A 25,061-nucleotide genomic window follows, 5' to 3' on the forward strand; every position below is an offset into this window, starting at 1 on the left:
TTTTCATTTTAATCAATTAACAACAGCAACATTAAATTTAGAAGAAAATATGGTGGGATGGTGGGAAAGTGGGCAGAACGTATCTTTTATAATCATGTAAGTTGAACGTTTGTATCCTCTAGTATTATAGAGTTTAGTATTTCTTGTAAGGGAATAATAGGGAAATCATTAGTTGGCTAATTTAGGTTCTAAATAGACAACTGTGGTGTCAGTATAGCCAACTGTTCATCAGAAAATGATATCAAAACTTATAAAAACTTTGTTGCATGTCAGTATATAAGTACTCCTGCTCAAAATGAACGTTATACTAAATAGGCTAATAAGTTGTCTGAATGTTAGTATTTTTCTCTGAATAGACCCAACTTTAAACTAGAAGCAAGAGCAGGAAGCTTACCATCACAATTTTTGTTTTATGCCATTCTTTTTTCTTAGGTAAAATTCAAGTATAGCCTAGCTTCTTTTCGTTATTTTGGAAAGAGGTTACACTAGGAAATTAAAAATATCAGTCATCAATCCAGGGCCAGGAACATACTCCAGGAAGGTAATGTTAAGCTTCCATGTAAATCGTTTTTATTAAGGCTCTCTTCTTAACAATTAATTTCTTTAGTATTGTGATTTCTAGCCTGGTCTCAGGAAGTTTTAAGATATATGCTACATAAACTGAAAAGAAATAATTTTCACTATTTTAAGTTTCAATTTCAGTTGTTACTGTCATAACAAAAACTGTTTTTTTGGGAATTAAGTCTTTTTTCAATTGTAGGTTAAAAACAAATATACAGAATCAATCTTTCAAGGATATCTTTTTCCAACTTGGACAAAGAAAATATATAGAAGTCAAAATGAGTTTTTGTTAAAATTTGTTCCTAAAAATTTTGTGTCTTTCCTTGCAGGCATTGGAAATGGGCATACCTACTCAATAAAATAAATTACCTCAAGTTCCAGTTTAATTATCATACTTGACTAGGCCAGTGGAAAACGAGCTAAAAAAAATTCAGCCCAAACAAATATAATTTAATGAATAACACTAAGGTACTAGTGTAAACAAAATGATAGTGATAAAATAGCACAAAAGGGAAACGAAAGTAGCAGCTAGCCTAAAATTCATAAATAAGTATCAAAATTTAAACATTATAAAATACAAATTAATATTAGAAGATAGCCAAGAGGCCCACATTCAACTGGAGCAACAAATCATAAAAATAATTTCCCTTGTTTGATAGATGCTAAATTAAGGATCATTTAGAAGTCAAATAAAGATAACATTCCTTTTTATTAATTGGATAGAAGTAAATTTATCAATGAAATTGTTGAGAGCATCCCAGCACCAGGCTACAGAAACAAACAGAGGGAATTGAGATCTTTCAGGACTATACTTGTCAATGTAAATAATCTTTTTTTGACTAGTGTTATCTATATATATATATATATATATATATATATATATATAATAATCTGTATACATGTTTTTTTTGTACGTTTTTTTTGTAAAAAGAGGGTTTGCATATGATGTCATTATAAGTATATAAGGCTTTGTACATGACATCTTTATAATATGACATTACCTGGACACCAGGACACAAATGACAACCGGGAAACTGGGAAACAGGGAATATAAATGACAAACAGGACAATCAAAGAGAAATTACAGACCAGGACACAAATGACAACTGGGACACCAGGAATATAAATGATGACTGGAACGCCAGGACACAAATGACAATCGGGACACAGGGATTATAAATGATGACCAGGACAAATGGAAACAACTACAACAGGGATGCAAGGGGGCACAGGGGGGATATATAAATGACTACTGGGACACAGGGAATATTCAATTAGCAATCACCATCAACAAAGCTCAAGGGCAATCATTAGAAAAATTTGGTATAGATCTGAATATGGATTGTTTTTCCCATGGACAATTATATGTTGCATGTTCAAGAGTAGGTAAACCTGACAATCTATTACACAACTACAATGGCGTGTAACGACTTATGTGTGCAGGGGGGCTTGGGGGGGCGCAAGGCGCCCCCACCAACTAGGTGTCGGGGTGGCGCAAAGCATCTCACCAACAGCTAGTAATTATATAAATTTTGTGGTTGGGAGAACAAACTTTGGTTCAGGTAATAAGTTGATAGTTTCTTAATGTTATAACCTCTTAACTTTATACAGCCACGCATAGCAACAACTTATTGATATGGGACAACTTGAAAGGACTGTCTAGATATGACCTGAAATTACTTTTTGACATAAAAGATGCCCAGCGTTAAGAGAATATTATGGCAGAAGTTTTCAATTACTGTTGTGCAAATTTGTTCATTAACTTTAACAAATTACATGTATATTAAAAAAGCTCTATGCAATTATACAAATTAGCCTTTTAAAGAAGAAAATGTAATACTTAAATTTCCATAATTTGTGGATTTCTTATTGAACAGAATTCTCAACAGTTAAATTAAAGACACGTTCTAAAAAAGCCAATTTTCAAGTTAAGAGCACATGTGAATCATCTAAATATTTTCCAATTAATGCTGATTGGTGCATAAGTTTCTTTGGTATACATCCAACATTAACACAAGTACCACCAAGACCCCAAGGGGTTCCAATAGGGGTTGGCTTCACAATGTCACACACTGCTACTTTTTTTCTGAGCAATGCTTCTTCCTTAGAAGCTGCTAACACTCCAGATCCACCACCAATAACTAATAAATCATAGTCATATTTTGCATCTAGTTTGGCATCCTCTTGTTGATCTTGTGAGGCATGAAGATTTAAAAGAGCTTCAAGCCTCCCAGTTCTTTGGGCTTAAAGAGTGGCGTCATAGCCACCGACATGATTTCCAGCAACAAACACACTAGGAATGATTGCAAGTCCAGTACGTGAAAGTAATTCTTTCTTAATATTGTCACCATCAGCTCTTTTGTCAAGTTCAACAGCAGTGAATTCCTGATTTATGCTCTTAAACAAGTCTTTGATCCTGTTGCAGTAAGGACAATAACTTTTGCTGAAGATCACCACTTTGCTTTCCTGTAAATATTTTTCGATGAGATCCGCGATGCCATTATCTGATCCATTTTCAATAACAATTGCTCCTATATCTTTTGTCATTTTTCATACTTTTTTGTAATAAAAATATTGATGCATCAAACAGCTAGAAGCTGGCAAAAAGAAAACTAATTTAAAAATTTCCTGGTATTCTTCTGGTCTGAATTAAAATAATTACAGCTGAGGTGTTTACTACTGTTCGAATCACAAAAGCATCTGGTCAAAACGTCCTCAAAAGGTTGCTGAGGTTAAAGTTGCTGCTTTTCGCTTGTTTTAACAATGTGTTTATACTCTGATCCCTTTTATTTTTCATACTACATGCAAGACTATAGTGATAAATTACTCTTTGGTGTTAAGACTGAAATCTCAGTATGAGCTTAGGCTTTTATTGAAGGACGGAGATAAATATGAGCGAATAGCAGCATTTAATGGTCTTTCACTTGCTTTAAGTCTGTTTACAGATTGAAACCATTTATGGTGGGCATATCCTGATGTGACAGCTAATGAAAGTCCCCTCAGTGCTTTTTTTTCCATTAATAATATTTTCACTTCTAATCAGGCATTAAAACCAGAGCAATAAAGTTTGAATTTGAAAAAAAAAATACTTAATATAGAAGCCATTTTACTTCTTCAATAGAAAAGTCATTTTATTTATAGTAGTGTTGATCAAGTAATAGACACTTCTTATACAGAAGAAAGGATGACACATGTGAGTTTGGGTGAAATTCTCTTCTCATTAATGAAAAACAAACAAGTAGTATTTTATTTTTTAATGATGTTTTTGTTTCAGATCTTTTTCTGCTTCTATTTTCTTTCATTCTAAAAATACACTAATAAAATAACAGATTTTTTTTTAATTACAATACTGTCAAGTAAAATATAATCATAATCACCAATTTGATTCAACTACTTGTTTACTTCGAAATAAAATTAAATTGCTTGACTTTGAGCATATAGGCAAAATATTATTATTTGCTTAAAAATATAAGCTTTATTTTGAAAAAATAGCCTATAAATAAAAAAATAATAATAAATACATAAAAAATAGCCTTTGTCCAGGTCGGGAGTGGATGTAGAGCAAAATCTGGGTGGATGAATGGGCTTAATAAGACAAGAACACCAATAAGCAAATATTGTGGAGGGGGGGTAATGCGACATGGTCATAAATAATTAACCAATTTTATTCAAAAAAGAGTGAAAACCAGGAAAAAACAATGAATTAGGGTGTCAGAGATCATCTTGGGGGAGGGAAGGAGGTCTCCCCCAGATTCTAAGTTATCTTAGCTTAGGTTATTATCTAAGTTGGGTTAGCATGACTCATTATAATTTTTTTTTTTTTTTTTGCTTTTTGTGATGCCAATAGAAATGGAAGACTTGAACTTATTTTTTAAAGATAAAGACATCAAAGAGATGCAACACATCTCTAATAATAACACTTTCAACTTGAAAATTCGCACTGTCCAGTAAGAAATCCCCGAATTAGGGAAATTTAAGCATTACGTCTTCACCTTTAAAAAAAAGTAGCAGTGTGTGACTATGTGAAGCCAACCCCTATTGGAACCACTTGGGGTCTTGGTGGTAGTTGTGTTAATGTTGGCTGTATACCGAAGAAACTTATGCACCAATCAGCATTAATTGGAAAATATTTAGATGATGCTTTTGGCTGGAATACACCAGATAAAGTGACGCATGATTAAAATAAGATGGTCGAAAAAATTCCAGAGCATATCAAATCGCTGAATTGGCGTTACCGAGTTCGGCTCAAGGATGGGAAAGGGGATTATATCAATGCATATGCTTCATTTCTGGACCCACATACTCTCAAAACTGTTGACAAGAGGAATAAAGAGAGGATGATAACCGCTCGACATATTGTTATCACCACAGGTAGTTGTCCTAGGTATCCTTCTATTCCTGGAGCAAAAGAATACTGCATTACCTCTGATGATATCTTTTCTTTGCCTCACTCCCCTGGTAAGACTTTGTGCGTGGGAGCATCTTACATTGCTCTTGAATGTGCTGGGTTCCTCAAAGGTTTAGGATTGGAGGTTGAAGTAATGGTTCATTATATTTTATTGCGAGGATTTGATCAACATATGGCTGAGCTGATTGGAAAGAACACGAAAGAGGAAGGTGTTAAATTTTCCAGAGGTTTTGTTCCTATCAAAATAGAAAAGGTCGAAGACGGAAGTGCAAGTGAAGAAAAACCACCAACCCTGAAGGTCATGTCCAAGCATCAAGAATCAGGTGAAATCCGAGAGGATATATATAACACAGTCTTGTTTGCTATTGGCCAAGATGCTTGCACCAACGAAATTGCAGTCGATAAAGCTGGAATTGTTCTGAATCCACTAAATGGAAAGGTCATTGTTGATGAAGCTGAGCGAACAAACGTGGAGAACATTTTCGGCATCGGAGACGTCCTAGATGGAAAACTAGAACTTACACCAGTTGCAATTCAAGCGGGGATTCAACTCTCCAGGAGATTGTATGGAGGTCAAGATAGCCAAATGGATTACAACAACGTTCCTAAGACAGTGTATACACCAATTGAATATGGCTCGGTCGGATTCTCCAAAGAAGCTGCCATTGAAAGATTTGGTGCTGATGGTATTGAAATTTACCACAAACATTTTACACTTTTGGAATACACATTGCCGAAGAAAGGAGACAATGTTGGCTATGCCAAGCTCATTTGCATCAAGTCCTTAAATGAAAGGGTCGTGGGTCTGCATTATTTCGGACCAAATGCAGGTGAGATCACTCAAGGGTTTGCCCTTGGCTTAAAGCTGAACGCAAGGAAGGCCGACTTTGACAATCTTGTTGGAATTCACCCTAGAAGCCTCAAAAGTATGTTTTAGGCTCAGGTTATGTTCATAGCAATTTAGAACTAGTGATTCATCTATTATATCCCACTAAAAGGGAAATTTTAGGATTAACAGTGCAATATGGGTACTGTGAGGGGTGGTTCTTCTATTGCAAAAACGTAGATTTTATTGAAGAATTTTAGTTTCCAAAATGGATCCATTAAAAGCTGTACTAGCCTGAAAAGGGGGGATAAACGCCCTAATACCAAGGATAATTCTATTTTGCTGTGGAAAGCAAACTCGCTTTACAAAAAAAAAATACAGTACAATTGCTAATTACTTCAAAGAGGGTAAATAGTTTGACAGAAAATGGGTTTAATAATTGGGCAGTGACTTGACCGGATAATTGCATGCTGTAAAACCCCCTTAAAAAGGCTTCACATATGTATCTAGATTCTTAACGAATATCCTACTTTTGCCAGAAATCCCAAGAAACCATGGGGAAATTAAACATTTCACAAAATTTCGGGGGGGGGGGTGAAGGCCCCCCCCTGCCTACGTGCCAGAACATCAGACTCACTTGATTGGAAATTGAAAGTTCTAGTTAACTTTTTAAGTGTCAAAATATCTCGGAGGGTAAATAGCCCCCCCCCCCACAACCTTTTTTCACCAAATGCATCAGATAAAAATTTGAGATGCCCACTTTGTTAAAAATTGTTAAATAATCAGATAACAAAAACTCTAGTGTTGACAAAACTCCCCAGGGCACAGGGACAGGCGTTGTTTACTTATATCTAGTGGCTTGTGCAGCAGTTCTCGGTTTGCTGTGCTAGTGCTTGAAGTTCTACGAATTGTTTATTGAGGCGTTGATACCTTGTTTACTTTGATGCTTTCTTTACTTTGTTATTGTTCCTTTGATACTTTGATGAACCTTTGATGTTGACAACAAAACTTAATGATGAAATAAGGAATTTTTTAAAAACTTGAAACTTTTTGAAATTAAAAATAAACAAAAATTAATTTATTAATTTTAAACTTAATTTTCTGAAAAAGAAGTTTTTTCAAAGAAAAGTAAAGACCATATCAAACTCCAGATCAACAGATACGAATACCTGTTAAAATTCCAACTCAAAATGACCAGAAATCACTTTTGAAGAATAAATGAAACCCAAAACGAGCAGAAATAAATAAACAGTCATAGCAAAAAAAAACAGACAACAAGTACTAATATAAATAAATAAATCTTAAAGCGGATAATGCTTAAACTGAATATGCAAGTCAAGCTTAAAACAAAAAAAAAATCTTGTTTGTAGTGATTTTGGTTTGTTTCAGGCTTGATTTGCATATTCAGTTTAAGTTTCACTCGTTTTAAGATTTATTTATTCATTTATATTATATTTTTTGTTTGTTTTCATTGATTGTTTATTTAATTTCTATTCCTTTTGAATTTCGTTTATAGTTCAATAGCAAAATATTCTTTTTCGTTTTAAGCTTCATTTGTATATTCAATTTAAATATTACTCGCTTTAAGGTTTTTTAGTAGATTTATATTAGTAGTTGTGTGTGTTTTTTTTTCTTTTGCTATGATTGTTTATTTAATTTCTGTTCGTTTTGGGTTTCGTTTATTCGTTAATAGCAATTTCTTTGTTTTGAGTTTGAATTTTAACGGATATTTGTATCTTCCTATCTTAAGTTTAATATGTCCTTAACTTTTTTTTTGAAAAATTCTTTTTCGGAAAGTTTTTTTTTAATTAATACCTACAAAAGTGGAGCAGTCTATAACCGTTTCTAATTCCCTTTCCCACGCCAAATTTACCGAGGCTAAGATACCATCTTTCCCTTTTTCTTACCAATCTTGGCATTAAGCTTACCTAATAAAAATACCATATTTCCCCTAAAATCCTGTCTATTTGTTTTGTAGTAACAGCCAAAAGGTGAAATAATGAAACTTTTGAAAATTATGGGGATAGCTGTCTAAAATTAGAAACTTCAGGGCGTTAGTAATATAAAAACACATTTAAATGTTAAAAAAACATCAAACCACCGAGTGAAATATCTCATGGTTACTTATGAGAAGGGGAAATCCGTAGTTGTATCTGTGACAAGGGTGTTTCAGTTGGCCTGTTCAAATTCCAGTAATAGTTTGTTTTTCCTGTATTAGCCTAGATTTTTGTTTCCCCCTTTTTTGTATCGAACTCTCAATGTCGAGTTGTCACAGAAAGAAGATATAGGATATCCTTAAAAGTCCAATTTTTTTCAACACCATTTAATTTTGAAAAGTGGATGCTCCTTTCACCAAATGGTATCCAAAATGTGAATCCGTAAAATGGAAATTCCTCTTAAAATGCCAAGCGTAATGAGATAATCTCTTCGGAGTTCAATCATTAAATGGGAATATTAAAATCCCTACTATCAATGTCACGCTTTACCCCTCCCTGAATCCAGTTTTTCATTATCATTCCTCACACTAAATCATCCTGGTGATAGAAGCGATGGGTCAGACAGTAAACCTCAGGATTAGATCTTCATTTGATGTCAACAGTATTATATAATAATATTAGTAAATGTATAATTATATATAAGAATAGGGATAATTCTGTTGCTAAGGTGGTTAAGTCCTTAAAACAGATGTTGGAGAAGAGTGGCAAAGAAGTGGCCAATTACCAGGTGAAAATCATTTTCGGGGTCTTTTTCGTATTTAGTTCAGCGTGAAGACTGTATTTTAGTATATTTCAGCATAGTGTTCCGTCATATCGGAGTTCTTTATTTGCCATTACATGATAAGTACTACTAAATTGAACTATGAATTTTGTTTTAAGGCTTTTCTGGGTAACATGCATGCATGTAGAGGTGGGATTCCCTTTTTAAGATTCTTTTGCAGAAACTTTCCCAGAAAAATCTGGGAAAAGATTTGTTTGCAGAAACTTTTCTGGAAAAATCACAGTAATGTGACTTGAAAATGCGCTTCCGTCCCCCTCCCCCCTGAGACGAAAATATATGCACATATGTTTAAGAAAATTTCAAAATCAAGATCCACCAAAGTTTTTGGACGCGCGAGTCTTACATCGAATGCCAGAGATTTTGCAAAAATATCAAGGTTTAACGAAGAATTCGAAAAGACCATATACTTTTCATATAGATTTTGTATGATTGTGATCATATAAAAATGAGATTTTATATGATCTTGGTACATCCCGAGATCATGTTGAAGTCACCTAAGCAAGTTTTCTATGGTAATAAGCTAGTGGGCTCTGCTTGAACCTGAAAATGCCCTTTTTCTGAGAACCTTTGTAGTATTTTTCCTATACTTCACCTGCTTTGTTTTTTCGAAAAAAGATTAACACTAATGGTTGGTTTTATGTGGGTTATTTTGTTTTCTCTGATTCATTTTAATTGGAATTTCAGGAACCAGCCGCTGAACCAGAAATAAAGAAGTTCGCACAGTGCTATGGCGTGAAGTTTGACATGTTCTCCAAAGTCAGCGTCAACGGATCCGATGCACATCCACTTTGGAATTTTTTGAAATCCCAATGCCCCGGTACTTTGGGAGGGTAAGATTCAATTTCATTCAAATTAGAATTAAATGCTATTCACTTTAATCAAATCCGTATGTCATTCAAGTATTTCCTCGTCAATAATTTTTGCTTGAAGTACTGGGATCGTCTTTTTTTACTATTTTTTTTTGTTCTTGTATAGTATGTAAACTTGCGGGATATCTGGCATTTCTGTTGTGTTTGGAGCTACAAAAATAATCGGTTAGTTTGACTATCGGTATCGGTAAGTTTGACTCTTTCTCTCAATTCTTCTTTTTAAAACAGTAAAAATCTTTAGCGTAAAGAGCGGGGCGTTGATGAGGAAGCAGCCTCTTTCATATACGAAGTAATTTCTGTGCGTTTTAAGTTTTAATGTCGCTCCTTACTTTCAGTTAAAAAACTTGTTTTTTTTATTTAATTTCTGAATGTTTTTGAATCAATGCATGTTTTGATTTTGGCTCTCCGCAGAGGAATAATCAAAACGAAATTTGTATATTATTTTTTTTTTTTGCTAAATGGCTTTCTCATAATTTTGCTAAATGGCTTTCTCATAACTATAGATAGGAATTCCATTTTTTAGAGTTTTGGTTACTATTGAGCCGGGTCGCTCCTTACTACAGTTCGTTACCACGAACTGTGATTATTTCCTCGGTTTTTTGTTTCAGTTTTTCTTTGATGACATACACTCATTTGGGCTGTAAATCATGAGTGGGTTGAGCCCCTTTCTTAGGGTCACGATATTTGCCTTCTCTCCTTTGTATAGTATTTATTGTCTGTAAATGATTGACGTTCCTCTTCTTTTCTAGGTAATGAAGTAGCTGCTGGGCAGTAAATTTTGAACTCTGTATAAGCCTGTTTTCTGTTGCATTCGTCTTTTTGTGTATAGACGCTTATTTTTACATAAAAAGACAGTGCAGCAGAACTGGTTTCTTATAATTTTAAAGTTTAAATAAATAAAAAATCAAGGGTTCTAAACCTTAAGTTAAATAGAATCTCAGTAAAATTCGCGTGTATTTTTCTTTTTCTCACCTTTTCATATTTTACAAAAAAAAATAGAACCCTAAAAAATTTTTCTAATCAATATTCTTTTTTGCTCATCCTTCACCTAACGAATTTACTGCTCATTGAAGCTGTGCAATTATGTGGCCTCTGCTCCTGCCAAGGAACCCCTTCCTGACTCAACATTCAAGACCATTTTTTTTCCTTATTTTAATAGAAATTAAATTAATAAAATATTGCTTCTTTGCATTCTTGCAAACTACTTGTTGATCCTAGAGTTAGGGATAGTTCATAGGAACGGAGTACAAGACAGATAAAATACAAAACGGCGTTTATCAAAACAATTAATGAAAATCACTTATTATACACGAACATGTGTTGGATACTTATAAGTTTAAACATCCCCTTTTAACATGGGGATGTCATAAAGGAAAACTGGTTTTGTGGTTATGTCTCAAAAACAGTTTCGACAGATCTGTTTCTGGACCCACCATTTTATATTTACGGATTAATGCTAAACTTAAAATAATGTAGCTAGGCTTTTTTATATATAGAGTGAACCTTGATAAAAGTTGGAAAGGCGATCTTGCTTGTCGAAATGCCCCAATGCCAGAATTTACCGTATCTATATGCTTACTAATGGCGAAATAATAATAATTATGAAATGACTAAAATAATTCATTCTCTCAAATATGTTGAAAAACCATCGGAGAAAGAATAATTTCTGTTGAAAATATGTTCCGTATTCATTGAAGAGCCAACACCGCTAGTTGTTTGGTGGAGTTAAATGAGAGTTGCGCAACTCATATTTATGGCTTTTTCGTGTTTTTTTTTTGTGCTCGATATCTTCATTCAGCTTAGTCTGTTTGGTTTAAGATTGTTAACTTAGAGGATTCGATTTATGCATTTAATGGCAATGCGGAACCAATGAATTTAATATGTTTTGATTATGGACGTCTATACTGTATTGATAATCTCAGATGTGTTGTTGTCAAACTGAAAAACCATTATATGAATATAATTCTGCCATCGTTTTCATGTATTGGATTTTCAGTGAAATGATAGTGCATATATTACTTTTGTATAGCTTCTGGTGTATAGAAGAGCATCCTAACCCCCAAAAACCTTGGGGTATTTTCTGGGGTATCTAGGCTTGTATGAGAAGGCTAGAGGAATTTTTTAAGAACCTAATAAAATTATTCATGAAGAATTTTGATCATCCTTCAAAAGATCAATACAGTACGGCCGTGCGAAATACGAAAGGGATTGTATGATATTTTCGAAAATGTTAAAGATTAAAGCGTTCCCAGTTGAGTCATAGCACATGTGAAAGCTTTTGAAATTGTTGAGAAAACTTTGCTCGGGTATATAGATAGAACATGACAAATAAATTCATTAGAATGTCAATAATCAGGAGAGTATTTTCAGTATCGTTATTTGATCTCTAACGCCAAAAAGAAGAAGAACAATAGGGAATTTTTTAAGACAGCGGGAAACAAATTAGAATGAATATTTCGGCCCTATGTCCAAGGGCCGTCTTCAGCAATACAAATAAGAAAAAACAACTGACAAGGGGATAAAATCAATAAAACTCAAATGAACAGTTTTTTAAAACAGTCCCAGCATCCTTACCTCAGCCAAGTTCAACCAGGACTCTGGTTGAGGCGTTTCCTTTTTGCAATCAATGGAATTTTTTTTAGCGGCTTCTCACGGTAGGGTTTATGCCTTCCACTCGTAGTAAAGTTAATTTTTCATTGTCAGCAATTGTCATATTGTTGATAAATTTACTTAGATTGCCCTCAAAGTGCTGTTTTGGCGAAAGGACCAATTCTATTGGTGTCAGCTTGTAGGGATTAGCCATTTTTAGGAAATTGTAAAAGTCCTGCAATTAACGGCTGAAAAATTGCAAAGAAGCTCTTTTACAGCCGTTAGAATTTATTGGAAGACAAATTTTCCCCAGCCTCTTTTTCTTAAATGCGCCTCTCCTTAATTTAGACTCAAATATTGATTATATTAGATCTCAGCTGTGCTTACAGGCCATTGTCTAAACCTTAAATCGTGAGTAATGTAAAACACTCTTGACTTGTATTGCTGAAAGTGAAGGTGGAAAACTATTGCTGAAAGTGAAGTCTGTAGGGGTAAAATATTTGGACAGTGTGTAGGTAGAAAACTATTCTTACTGTATAATATGCAGAATAATTGTAACTAACACCTTAGGCATGCAAACCCGCTATACTTATCCCCCCCCCCTAATGTTCAAATATATGGCCCGATTTTTTGAAGAACACTCAAGTGTTCAGGACAGCCTACATGAAGAACACTTTTCCTTTTAAATTTTTTCCCCTTGTTTTTGCCTGCTGTGGCACGCACTAGTGAACAATTTAGCTTTGTCTGTTCCTAAAATACTTCTAGCAGCAGAACATCACTCTCAGTTAAATTTAAACAAAGCTCTGATAAGAGATTATTGAATTCTTTTTCAACCTCATGTTTGAGTGTAGCTTTCCTAAGCCTTGGTTTTGAATTACCTTGGACGTAAAATAAATATCAGTTTTCTTGTAGTTTCTTCAGCAACTTGATGTCAACTAATGACCTTTTACTGTTCACTGGTAAAAATATGGTAATTTTATTGTCAAAAATGTTGGTGACTACAGTCAAATGCTTGGGTGTTTTCTGATTGAGATACAGCACAATGTAACTATAGGTCTATTTTAAGCCTGATTGTGTGCTAAGAGTAGAAATTTCGATTCACAGGGATATATTTGTTATTTAAACTTACGAGGAAATGTTAATTACGAACAGTCCTGTAGGTAATATATTTAGTGCAATTCAAAGCAAGTGACATCATAAATTTGTTCTGATGAAAGAATTTGTGGAGGACAGCCTTTACAGATATTTTTTCATGATGAGATTTGACCTTGAATAATTGTAGCATCTCTTGAGACCATTCTTCAATAGATCCAGATGAATCATTTGGTTCAGTTAAATAGTTTGGTTCAATAACGTTAAATACATTAAGCCTTTGTATGAATTTTGTGTCTGGTGTAATAGTCTTTATTTTACCATACAACTCTTGCTACATGCTATAAAAATAGCAGATATTTTTCGAATTTTATAAAATATTTTTTTACGATATTGAATAATTTTCGTTAGAAGTCTTGTTTTGCCAGCAGTTTATAATTACGAACTATTTTCGATAAAGATGCATGGGGACTTTGATCCAAATAGGACTTTTTAAATTAATTATGGCGTCCACCCATTGGCTTTTTCACTATTCATTTTTTTTTAATTTTATACAGTGTTTCTTCTTTTTTTCATATGGAAAAAAAAATGATTTCCAATATATTCAAGGACTAAGTAACAAACAGCAGGGTCTCTCTTCACTTTGAATAACATATTATACACATTATTGATTAGGGTTCATGGACTTTGATCTCGTCTCGAAAGGGGTGCGTCGATCCCGGAAGTACTGCAATACCGGGCCAACGTGTGAAGGGAGCGGAGCAAGCCCTGACACCCCTCCGGTTTCCAAAAATCAGTTTAATATTCTGGGCTCATGTAGGGGCCGTATTAGATATTAAGCTGATAAGAACAGATACTACACTTTGATCTTAGCAAAAATGCCGAGAAGCGATAATTCAACAAGGAATGTCAAAGGAATTATAAGAATACAAGTAACAAAGTTTTTCATAAAATTTATTTCGGTTGCAATTCCCAAATAACATTCAATTAACTTATCACTTTGTCTTTAGATTTTTGTAAACAGTACGAAACATTTCCCATAATATCAAAGTTTATCTCAAAATTTTAATGGTAAACGGAAAATTTTCCAATCAAGACTTGGACAAAATTGTCACTCAAAAAGCCAAAATCAGAAAAGATAACACCTTAAACCAGAGATATATTCTCTTGACCCTTTAGCTAACAATGATCGGAACCAAAATTGATGAATAACGTTAATTCACGGCAATTAAGGGGGTGGGGGACAGAAAAGTTTTTTTCGAAATCCAGAGAGAACAATTCTCTTTTTTTTTACTTTCTTTTACAAAAATACCCCAAAAAACACCCTCATTTGCAATAAAAATTGTCAATACACCAGTCGACACCACTGGTATTGATCAAATGCGCCAATTCATGGAAACTAGGGGACAATGCCTGACCCAATGTGCTAATCTCCGATCTGTTTGTCCGACTCGTTAAAACGTAGGGCAATGCATTTAAACAAGTTTCTGATGGGTTTTTTTTTTTATTATTTTTTTGTATTCCTTCCTCAAAATAGATTTGTAAACACAGCCCAAGGGGAATGGGAGAGGGGGCGAAAGAGTATTCTCCAGATTCCAGGCACTGGAATCTCGTTGTCTTTTCAATTTCTTTAACAAAAATACAAAGCAAAAAAAACAAGCCCTTTTTCAATGATAATACCACGAAGAGATTTTTTCTGAATCTAAGAGGAGGAATGCACGAAAGAAATCTTGTAGAGAAAATTTCGTTCCTGATAAAGCCACTGGATTTCCATATATGCTACATGGTAACAATACAAGTTTTATTAAGATATAAATAAAAAAAAACAAGTTTTTTTGAATGAAAGTAAGGAGCGACATTAAAACTTAAAACGAACAGAAATTACTCCGTATATGAAAGGGGCTTTTCCTCCTCGACAACCCGCTCCTTACGCTAAAGTTTTTTATTGTTTTAAAAAGTATAGTTGCGAGAAAGAATCAAACTTTAGCGCAAGAAGCGGGGTGTCGAGGAGGAAAAGCCCCTTTCATATACGGAGTAATTTCTGTTCGTTTTAAGTTTTAATGTCGCTCCTTACTTTCATTCAAAAAAACTTGTTTTTTTTATTTAATTTCTGAAAGTTTTTGAATTAATGCATGTCTGATTTTGGCTCTCCGTACATAAATTACTAAAATGAAATTTGCATATTAATTCTTTTTTTGGCTAAATGGCTTTCTCTTAGTTTTGATCAGACAATTTTGAGAAATAAGGGGTGGGGAAGGAGGTCTAGTTGCCCTCCAATTTTTCGGTTACTCAAAAAGGCAACTAGATCTTTTAATTTTTAACGAACGTTTTTATTAGTAAAAAAAACGTAACTTAAGAATTAACTTACGTAACAAACGTACATAACTTACGTTACGTTTTATCCCAATTCTTTAAGAATGACCCCTGAATCAGAAAGGCCGTAGAATAAATAGTTGAAATTATTTAAAAAAAAAATTAGCATAAAGAGCGAAGTATTTATCTCCTCCTAATTACCTCGCTCTTTATGCTAAAGTATTTTTAGAACTCTTCATATGCGTAATAATCTCTGTTCGTTTTAAGTTTTAATGCTTCTCCTTACTTTCAATTGAAAAAACTTTTTCATGTTTATATTTTCATTGTTTTTTTTTTATAGTAATGCTAGAAAGTCCTGCGCCCTTTTCATTGAATTTCTCTTCCCCCATGAAATACTCCTCCAAGGAAAGATCCTCCCATATAGCCCCCTCCCCTGAACCCCACACCCAAACCAAAAAAAAAAACCTGATAACGTCGGTACACTTCCCAGTAACCATTACTGTATGTAAACATTGGTCAAAGTTTGTAACTTGCAGCCCCCCCCCAGGGACTGTGGGGGGTAAGTCATACCCAAAGACATAGTTATTATGGTTTTCGACTATCCGGAACAAAATGGCTATCTCAAAATTTTGATCCGCTGACTTTGGGAAAAAATGAGCGTGGGAGGGGGCCTAGGTGCCCTCCAATTTTTTCGGTCACTTAAAAAGGGCACTAGAACGTTTCATTTCCGTTAGAATGAGCCTTCTTGCAACACTCTAGGACCACTTGGTCGATACGATGACCCCTGGGGAAAAAAAAACAAATAAACACGCACCCGTGATTTGTCTTCTGGCAAAAAATACGAAATTCCACATTTTTGTAGATTGGACCTTGGAATTTTTTCTATGGGGTTCTCTGATACGCTGAATGCGATGGTGTAATTTTCGTTAAGATCCTATGACTTTTAGGGGGTGTTACCCCCTATTTTCCAAAATAAGGCAAATTTTCTCAGGCTCGTAACTTTTGATGACAAAGACTAAATTTGATGAAATTTATATATTTAAAATCAGCATAAAAATCCGATTCTTTTGATATATCTTTTAGTATCGAAATTCCGTTTTTTAGAGTTTCGTTTACTATTGAGCCGGGTCGCTCCTTACTACAGTCCGTTACCACGAACTGTTTGAAACGAAGTTTTTTTCATATTATTGGGTAATAGAGATAGTAAAATCTCTACGTTTAAAATCGGTACAGAGCTACCTTTCCGTTAAAAATATTTGACTAAAATTATATTTTTTTTGAGTTTTCACCTCCTCAGCCCTCCTCAAGAAAATTGCCCTGCTCCCCTCCCTTGCGAAAAATATTGGCCTAAGATCATACTTTTTTTTGTTTTCACCTCCCCAACCCTCCTCGATAAAATTGCCCTTCCCTCCCTCGCGAAAAATATTGGCCTAAAATCATACTTTTTTGAGTTTTCACCTCCTTAAACCTCCTTAAGAGAATTGTCCTGTTCCCCTCCCCCTAAGGGTTGGTTCGCGTGTACCCCTATTTTTTAATAAGACAATTATGCACCCGTATGCTGTTAAATTTGTATTCAGGCAGTTTTGATCTTTGATTACGTCTTTTTTAATGAACTTTGATCGGCGTTGAAACTACAAGCATAGAGCCATCTCGTGAGATAATTTATTGTAGATATGCAAAAGCCGCAGAATGCAGTCGCTTTTTTTTGTAATCTCTAGTTAAAATGGGGAAATAGTCATTATAGAATTAAGGGTAGTTTTACTCCTTGGACAAATTTATGGGTCAAAATCTCAGAAAAATCCTTTCCCTTATGAATTTCCGACTCGTGGCACATTATCTCCTTTACCTTGCAGTAGGACCAGGCGTTTTCCGCCACACCTGCCATCAGCAAGTCATATGTCGAAAATATTATTGCACCCCCGTCCTAGACTTTAAAAAATACCTTCTTATTTCTGTCTTATAATGGCTAACTGGTCGTTTCCGCCCCCCCCCTACATTTTGTAAATCGACACAACTGTTTCGAACGCTCCATAGCTCTTCTAGTAAAATTGCATTAGCTTTCTTCTTAGTTTTTTTCTTCTTAGTGAAAGTGAGAAGAAATAACGGGAATAAGATAATATATTATCGAAGATATTTCTTAACTCTTGTGAAACTCTCCGCCTTTAGAGTAGATCTTTAATAAGAAGTGGTTTCTTTCTCTCTCTAGTCTTTTTTCTATCTGTCCCTTTCTCACTCTCTTTCTCTTTCTCTCTATCACTATCTCCTTCTCTCTTCTTGATTTACTTTTTCATAAGCCGACCATCGATAAATTTTTGCTTTTTTCTTCCAGTTTTATCCAATGGAATTTCACGAAATTTGTCGCCAATAGGGAGGGTATACCTGTATCTCGTTATGCTCCAACTCAAGATCCAAAGGTTTGCTCTTTTTTTTTGCTTTTTCTATTCCAGTAATATTTTGAAGTGACCCTTACGCGATACAGAGCAGTCCTATTAAAAGATTTCAATGGTACAAGAAGCTGCTACTCTGCGCTTTTGTCCTTCCGTTTTTCTCTCCTCGAGAGAAAATAATTTTCTCTGGTCGAGAAAATAAGAATAATTGGATTTTCCTCATCGGTCGATTTCTTGACGATGCCTTTCTGTTCTTTCCTACCACTATACTGCCATTTTTTGTCGCTCATCTGTTACTCATCTGTTACTCTTATGTTACTCATCTTTTAACCATGTCTACTTTTTCCTTTCACACATCCTAGAGATACCATACTTCTTAAATCCACAAACGTTTTGACAACTAAGATATGTTTGAAAACATTATATGTAACTAGCTGTTGTGGTGGCGCTTTAGCGTAAAGAGCGGGGCGTTGAGAAGGAAAAGCCCCTTTCATATACGGAGTAATTTCTGTTCGTTTTAAGTTTTAATGTCGCTCCTTACTTTCATTTAAAAAACTTGTTTTTTTATTTAATTTCTGAACGTTTTTGAATCAATGCATGTTTTGGTTTTGGCTCTCCGCAGAGGAATAATTAAAACGAAATTTGTATATTTATTTTTTTTGGCTAAATGGCTTTCTCATAATTTTGATCGAATGATTTTGAGAAAAAAAGAGCGGGGGAGGAAGCCTAGTTGCCCTCCGATTTTCGGTTAATTAAAAAGGCAACTAGAACTTTTATTTTTTTACGAATCTTTTTATAAGTAAAAGATATACGTAACTTATAAATTAGCTTACGTAAAGAATTTTTGTATTCTCATGTTTTTATTACATATATGAGGGGGTTCGCCCCCTCGTCAGTACCTCGCTCTTTACACTAAAGCTAAAATTTTGTCCCAATTCATTAAGAATGACCCCTGAATCACAAAAGCCGCAGAATAAATAATTGAAATTACTAAAAATACTTTAGCGTAAAGAGCGAGGTATTAGGAGGAGGTGAGCCCCTCGTATGGGTAATAATTTCTGTTCGTTTTAAGTTTTAATGCTGCTGCTTACTCCCAGCTGAAAAAAACTTTCATATTTATTTTTTCATTATTTTTTTTAAGTAATGCTAGTAAATCCTGTGCTCCCTTCATGGAAATTTTCTTCCCCCATGACAAATTCCTCGATGGAACGTTCCCTCAGCACATTCCCCTCTTCTCAACCCCTGCCTCCAACCAAAAATCCTCCTGAAAACGCCTGTACACTTCTCAATAACCATTACTATATGTGAGCACTGGTCAAAGTTTTGAACTTGTAACCCTTCCCACGGGACTCTGGGGGAGTAAGTCGTCCCCAAAGACATAGTTATAAGGTTTTTCGACTACACTGAATAAAATTGCTATCTCAGAATTTCTGATCCGTTGACTTTGGCAAAATAATTAGCGTGGGAGCCTAGTTGCCCTCCAATTTTTTTGGTCACTTAAAAAGGGCACTAGAACTTTTCATTTCCGTTAGAATGAGCCCTCTCGCAACACGCATCCGTAATCTGCCTTCTGGCAAAAAATATAAAATTCAACATTTTTGTAGATCGGAGCTTGAAACTTCTACAGTAGGGTTCTCTGATACGCTGAATCTGATGGTGTGATTTTTGTTAAGATTCTATGACTTTTAGGGGGTGTTTCCCCTATTTTCTAAAATAACGCAAATTTTCTCAGGCTCGTAACTTTTGATGGGCAAAACTAAACTTGATGAAACTTATATATTTAAAATCAGCATTAAAATGCGATTCTTTTGATGCAGCTATTGGTACCAAAATTCAATTTTTTAGAGTTTTGGTTACTATTGAGCCAGGTCGCTCCTTACTACAGTTCGTTACCATGAACTGTTTGATCAGCACTGATCCTTGAAAAGAGGTGACTTTACCTTATTTTCATCGTACTATTTCGAGTTCAGTTCATATTGAGCATCTAGTGACATTGTGGTTAAGTTTTGACCAGTGCTGCTGTCTAATGAATAAATCTTTTTTTTTGTAACTATGGGGAATTCACTATCTTCAAAAAATTACCTGGCCAGAAATTCGGGGACAGTACCCATATCATACTTATTTGCTACAATATTAACACAGGCCTAGAATATCAATGAGATTCAGAGGTTATGCAATATTTCTTGCTATTTAATAGGCAGTTTTAAAGTTAGTATAATATATCTGCAATTTTCAAATAAAAACAAAAAAATGCTGAATAAAATGGGTGGTCAAAAGAGCTTTGGATTACCAAGCTGTAACCCTATTTCAATAATAAAGCCCAACCTGGCTTTGCGGTCACACCTAGAAGGTTCCAGAGATCTCCAAAAGTCAAAGAGGATGTTTTAAGAGTTTATGTTCATTCTTTCAGCGTATTCTCTCCCCCCCCCCTTGAAAATTTCCACGCAGTGGGAATTCCTCCTCTCCCAGGCCGATCCCCATCCATATTCTTCCTGAATAATTCCAAATAATTCGAAAAACTATTTATTGCTGTAAAAGTAAATTTACCCATGCTTGTAAATGGGTTGTAAGTTTCCCGCTTTTTTTAGTCATCTGCTTGAGAATTCAAATATTCGACTGTAAGTAAAAATTTGAACAAGATATGATCGTTTAGCCAACATTTTCTATGAAGAGTAGTTTTGTTGCATAAGTTCTTAATATTCCATTAATATTTTGCCGGATGTTCAAATAAATCAAAATTATATATGAACATGAAGATTTTCAAAATCACATCTCAAGACTGGTTTACATTATTAAGGATACATATTAATTTGAGGCGTATTTTGATTTCAGTTAAGCGCAAATTGTGTTCTGGTCTTGAGAAGGCTCGGGGATTATCAGCCCTATTCATGTTAATTTTTGCTAATTTTGAGTTTGACTCAGCTATTTATTCAATACAAAAAAAAGAGGTTTTTGTAACTGCAAATAAGGAGCGACATTAAAACGATCAGAAATTATTCCGTACATGAAAAGGGTTGTCCCCTTCTCAACACCTGGCTCTTTACGCTAAGGTTTGACTCTTTCTTACAACTCTACTTTTTAATTCAATACAAAACTTTAGCGTAAAGAGCGAGGTGTTGAGGAGGGGATAACGTCTTTCATATACGGAATAATTTCCCTATATAAAATAAGGAAAGCTAGTTTTTTTTTTTATTCCGGAAAGCTTTTTAATTAGAGCAAGTCTTGATTTTGGCTCACCGCACATCAATAATTCAAAACTAAATGTGCTTATTAATTTTTTTTTCGGCTAAATGGTTTTTTCACGGTTTTGATAAAAAAAGTGGTGGAGGAGGAGGAGACCCTCCAATTTTTGATTACTTAAAAAGACAACTAGAACTTTTTTTAACGAACGTTTTTGTTAGTAACGAAGGTTTTTGTTAGTAAATTTTGTTATAAAGTAAATAGTTAAAATTACTAAAAATACTTCAACATAAAGAGCAAGGTATCATGGATGAGACGAACTCCCTTATTTACATAACAATATCCGTTCTTCTTAGGTTTTAATGCTGCTCCTTACTTTCAGCTGAATTTTTTTCACCTTTTTAAATAATACCAGAAAATTCTGCAGCCCCTTCATGGAAATTTTCTTCTCTCATGACAAACTCCTCCATAGAAAGATCCTCCCACGTAACTCCCTCCCCCTCAACACGAAGAATTTCCCCTAAAAACGACTGTACATTTCCCAATATTCCTTACTATATGTAAACAATGGTCAAAGTTTGTAACTTAGACTTAATATTTTTGTCACTTAAAAAGGGCACTATAAATTTTAATTTCATTTAGAATTAGTCCTCTTGCGACATTGTAGGGCCACTGGTTCGATACAATCACCCCTGGAAAAAAAAATAAACACGCATCCGTGATCTGTCTTCTTGCAAAAAAATACACAATTCCTCATTTTTGTAGATAGGAGCTTGAACCTCGTGCAGTGGGGTTCTCTGATACGCTGAATTTTATGGTGTGATTTTTGTTGACATTTAATGACTTTTGTTCCCTGCTATTTTCTAAAATAAGGCTCACTTTTCAGTAATTTTTTCACTTTTCAGTAATTTTCTCAGGCTCGTAACTTTTGATGGGTAAGAATGAACTTGATCAAACTTATATTTAAAATCAGCATAAAAATATAATTCTTTTGACGTAACTATTAGTATTAAAATTCCATTTTTTAAAGTTTCGGTGGCCATTGAGGCAGGTCGCTGCTTATTACAGTTCCTTACCACAAACTGTTTGATCGTAATTTCTGTTTGTTTTGAGTTTCATTTATTTATGAATAGTGATCTGTGGTAGTTTTACGCTTGGGGGATATTAACTTTATTTTTGGCTTAATTTAGCTCTACTTTTTTTGAAAAGATGTTTTTATATTAATTAAAAGTAAAAAAAATAGATGAAAACATTATAGTAGTTTCATTTAAATGTAAGTGCAACACTATGAGAACAAGCATGCCAAATATATAAAGTGCTCATATTTGTTTTTGTTTTTTTTTTTTCAAGTAAAACAAGCTTGAAACGCAAGTGATTAAGCAAAGCAGTTCAAAACCATAAGGGTAGAAGTAGGTTCACTAAGGTCAGTTTTGGCCCAAGATTTGTTACCTTTGAATTCTTCTGCTTCATCTGCTTGGTAGTTACGTTAATCTAGGTATTCGTTACTCTTTTATTCTTCAACGTTTATTCTTTTTATTTCAATCAATTTATTTATAACCCATCTACAAAATTGAGGGCGAAACGCCCTTAAGATGGAGTAATAAGAGGAAAAAAAAGTTACAAATAAATACAAATCAACACAAACAATTAAATAAGTAATACTGACCATGTGTGAGACACTATCGACATAGAAGAACGAAAATCACGAAGCCTTTTATCAATAATAGATGTAGGAGAAACTAGGCGGAATTTGTTCATTAAGTAACTATTTCTAGTCCAAGGAGGGTAACTGAGAAGGAATTTAGCATAACGAAAATATACTCTACGAACAGATAGTTTCTGAGGTTCACTAAAAAACTGCCAAACCGGACAAAGAGAAAGGAGATGAGGTACAACTAGGCTATTATAAATTTTTGCAAGATTTAATTTATCAATGTGTTTAATATTAGATACAATTGAAGCATAAGCAATTCTCGGTTTTTTCTTCAAATTTTCAAGGGATAATTTCACAGTTTCTTTCATATTTTTTCCAATAGGCATTCCAAGGTAAACTAAATTTTTGAAAAAGGGGGACTTGAACATTAGCTAAAGATAAAAAAATAGGGTCATTTGTCTCTTTAAAATTGAAAGCTACAACAGCAGTTTTTTCAACATTGAAAGAAAGCCCGATATTGTTATATTCATTGTAAAACTGATTAAACGCGTTTTCACATCCACTAAAAGTACGGCTTAGATTCAAAACGTCATCTGCAAAAGTTATTAAAGACAAGTTAAATCCACGGTGAATACAACTAAAATTACCAGAATTTTGGGCATTTAAAACAGAGTTATTAAATAAAGAAGATGAGGTAAGGCCACCTTGACGGACTCCTTTCAAAATATCAAAAAGGGAAGTTCCCCCCTTTAACTTCGCCTTAAGGTGATGGTACATGTACAGAAGGCACTTTACTATACAAAAATTTACCCCTCTTTTATACGCTTCAAATAAAACTTGGGAAAAAATGGAAGAGTCGAAAGCACGAGCAACATCTAAAGCGCAAAGGATAATATGGGATCTACTTCTTTCTGCATCAGCAAGAACATTCATTAAAGCAAAAAGGACATGCTCCCGGTTAATACCTTTTTGGTAACCAAATTGGTGGGGTGGGATATAACATTTAGAAACAATTTCATCCAAAATAACTGACTCGAACAATTTAAAAATAGTACAAGAAACTGTTACAGGTCGGAACGAATTACACGCAGTAAAATCCTTTTTGCCTTTTTTTGGGATAGGTGTTATTTGACCAACTGTAAATTGATAAGGAACAACTCCGTTTTCAATAGACATTTGAAAAAGTAGAGATAAATGATTAAAAAGAAGAGCACTTGCATAATCAAAATGTCTGGCAGTAATTCCATAAACTCCCGCGGAATTTCTTTTCTTTATTTTTTTACAATAAAACGATACATCACTTGGCTTAATTATAAATGTCGAAGGCTCGTGTTTTTTCAGACAAGCACTTAATTCTTTTTCAAATTTTGACTCAAGAGCAGGATCGGGAGAATAAAAATCGTGCTTATAATAATTTTTCCACTCAGACTCGGGAATATTATTTGCACTAATATGTGCACAAGGGCGTTCAAATTTTTTCCAGGGCTTCGAAGGGTTCTCTGCAATTTTATGAGCGTTTTTCTCAATAAGATCAACCTTATGTTTTGTTAACACTTTGGCAAAAAAACGTTTATAACGTAGCCGCAAACCATTTATAGTCCCAGACTTAGGCCTGCCGCAATCCTTCCAAATATTCTGCCAAATTTTAGAAGACTCGCACGTGGAAATAAGGGAAGGGCCTTTCCTAACACGCTTGCACGGGACAGCTGAAGCTTCAGCACACTTTAATGCATGGTTAATTTCAGCTAGATAGGTGGTAAGTCCGATGGCTGTTTCTTTTTCACTAAGGCCCGAGCGCGTGCACAACAAATGAAAGGGCACCTTTATTTTATTTAATATTCTATCACATTCAAAACGAAATATCTCGCGGTTAATTTGTCTAGTCTTTATTAGAAGTTAGTTATTTTTTTTTTGAACTTTTCGCTTCAAGATTTTCATTTTTTTTTTCTGTTCTCTTTCAGGTCTATTAACTGTTATTCTATGATTTGAGTTATAGATGGTGCTTAAACACAATCACAGGACAACAGTATAGACTACTTTGGATTCAAATTCAACCGCAATGCCCCTACAGATGCCAGTACCAGTATCACACCCAGCATAAGTTCAATTTTTGTTTTCAATTTTGAATAAAATTAAATCTGTTGCATTGTGGGAGTCTTCTCCTCTAAACTAGAGCTAGGTAAGCTAGGACAATGAAATTTGGCAGGCGTATCCGGGACCGGACTAGATTAAATTAGAAATAGTTGTTTTCCTGATAGGACCGTGTTGGGGGCCGGTTCATTCGGTATCCAGCGACAAACACACTAGGAATGATTGCAAGTCCAGTACGTGAAAGTAATTCTTTCTTAATATTGTCACCATCAGCTCTTTTGTCAAGTTCAACAGCAGTGAATCCCTGATTTAT

The 25,061-nt window shown here is 34.4% G+C and overlaps 2 protein-coding genes and 1 non-coding gene across 3 annotated transcripts; 2 read left to right on the forward strand and 1 right to left on the reverse strand.

Moving 5' to 3' along the window:
- LOC136040155 (phospholipid hydroperoxide glutathione peroxidase-like) lies at nucleotides 1–24,808 on the forward strand. The gene is made up of 4 exons (XM_065724270.1): nucleotides 1–96; nucleotides 9,258–9,403; nucleotides 17,766–17,850; nucleotides 24,619–24,808. The coding sequence occupies exons 1-4, from the start codon at nucleotides 58–60 to the stop codon at nucleotides 24,625–24,627; spliced, it is 279 nt and encodes a 92-aa protein (XP_065580342.1). The 5' UTR covers nucleotides 1–57; the 3' UTR covers nucleotides 24,628–24,808.
- Nucleotides 4,563–6,324, forward strand: LOC136040298 (thioredoxin reductase 1, cytoplasmic-like; the record flags this gene model as incomplete). The annotated part of the gene is given in 1 exon segment (XM_065724541.1): nucleotides 4,563–6,324. A coding segment is annotated over 1 exon segment (1,344 nt), but the record flags the coding sequence as incomplete, so codon positions are not given.
- On the reverse strand, nucleotides 13,826–14,016 carry LOC136040425 (U2 spliceosomal RNA). The gene has a single exon (XR_010620716.1). It is a non-coding gene; the product is annotated as a U2 spliceosomal RNA (small nuclear RNA).
- Nucleotides 24,809–25,061: the final 253 nt, after the last annotated feature.

This window comes from Artemia franciscana, chromosome 20 (genome assembly GCF_032884065.1).
Source record: "Artemia franciscana chromosome 20, ASM3288406v1, whole genome shotgun sequence".
Taxonomy (NCBI): domain Eukaryota; kingdom Metazoa; phylum Arthropoda; class Branchiopoda; order Anostraca; family Artemiidae; genus Artemia; species Artemia franciscana.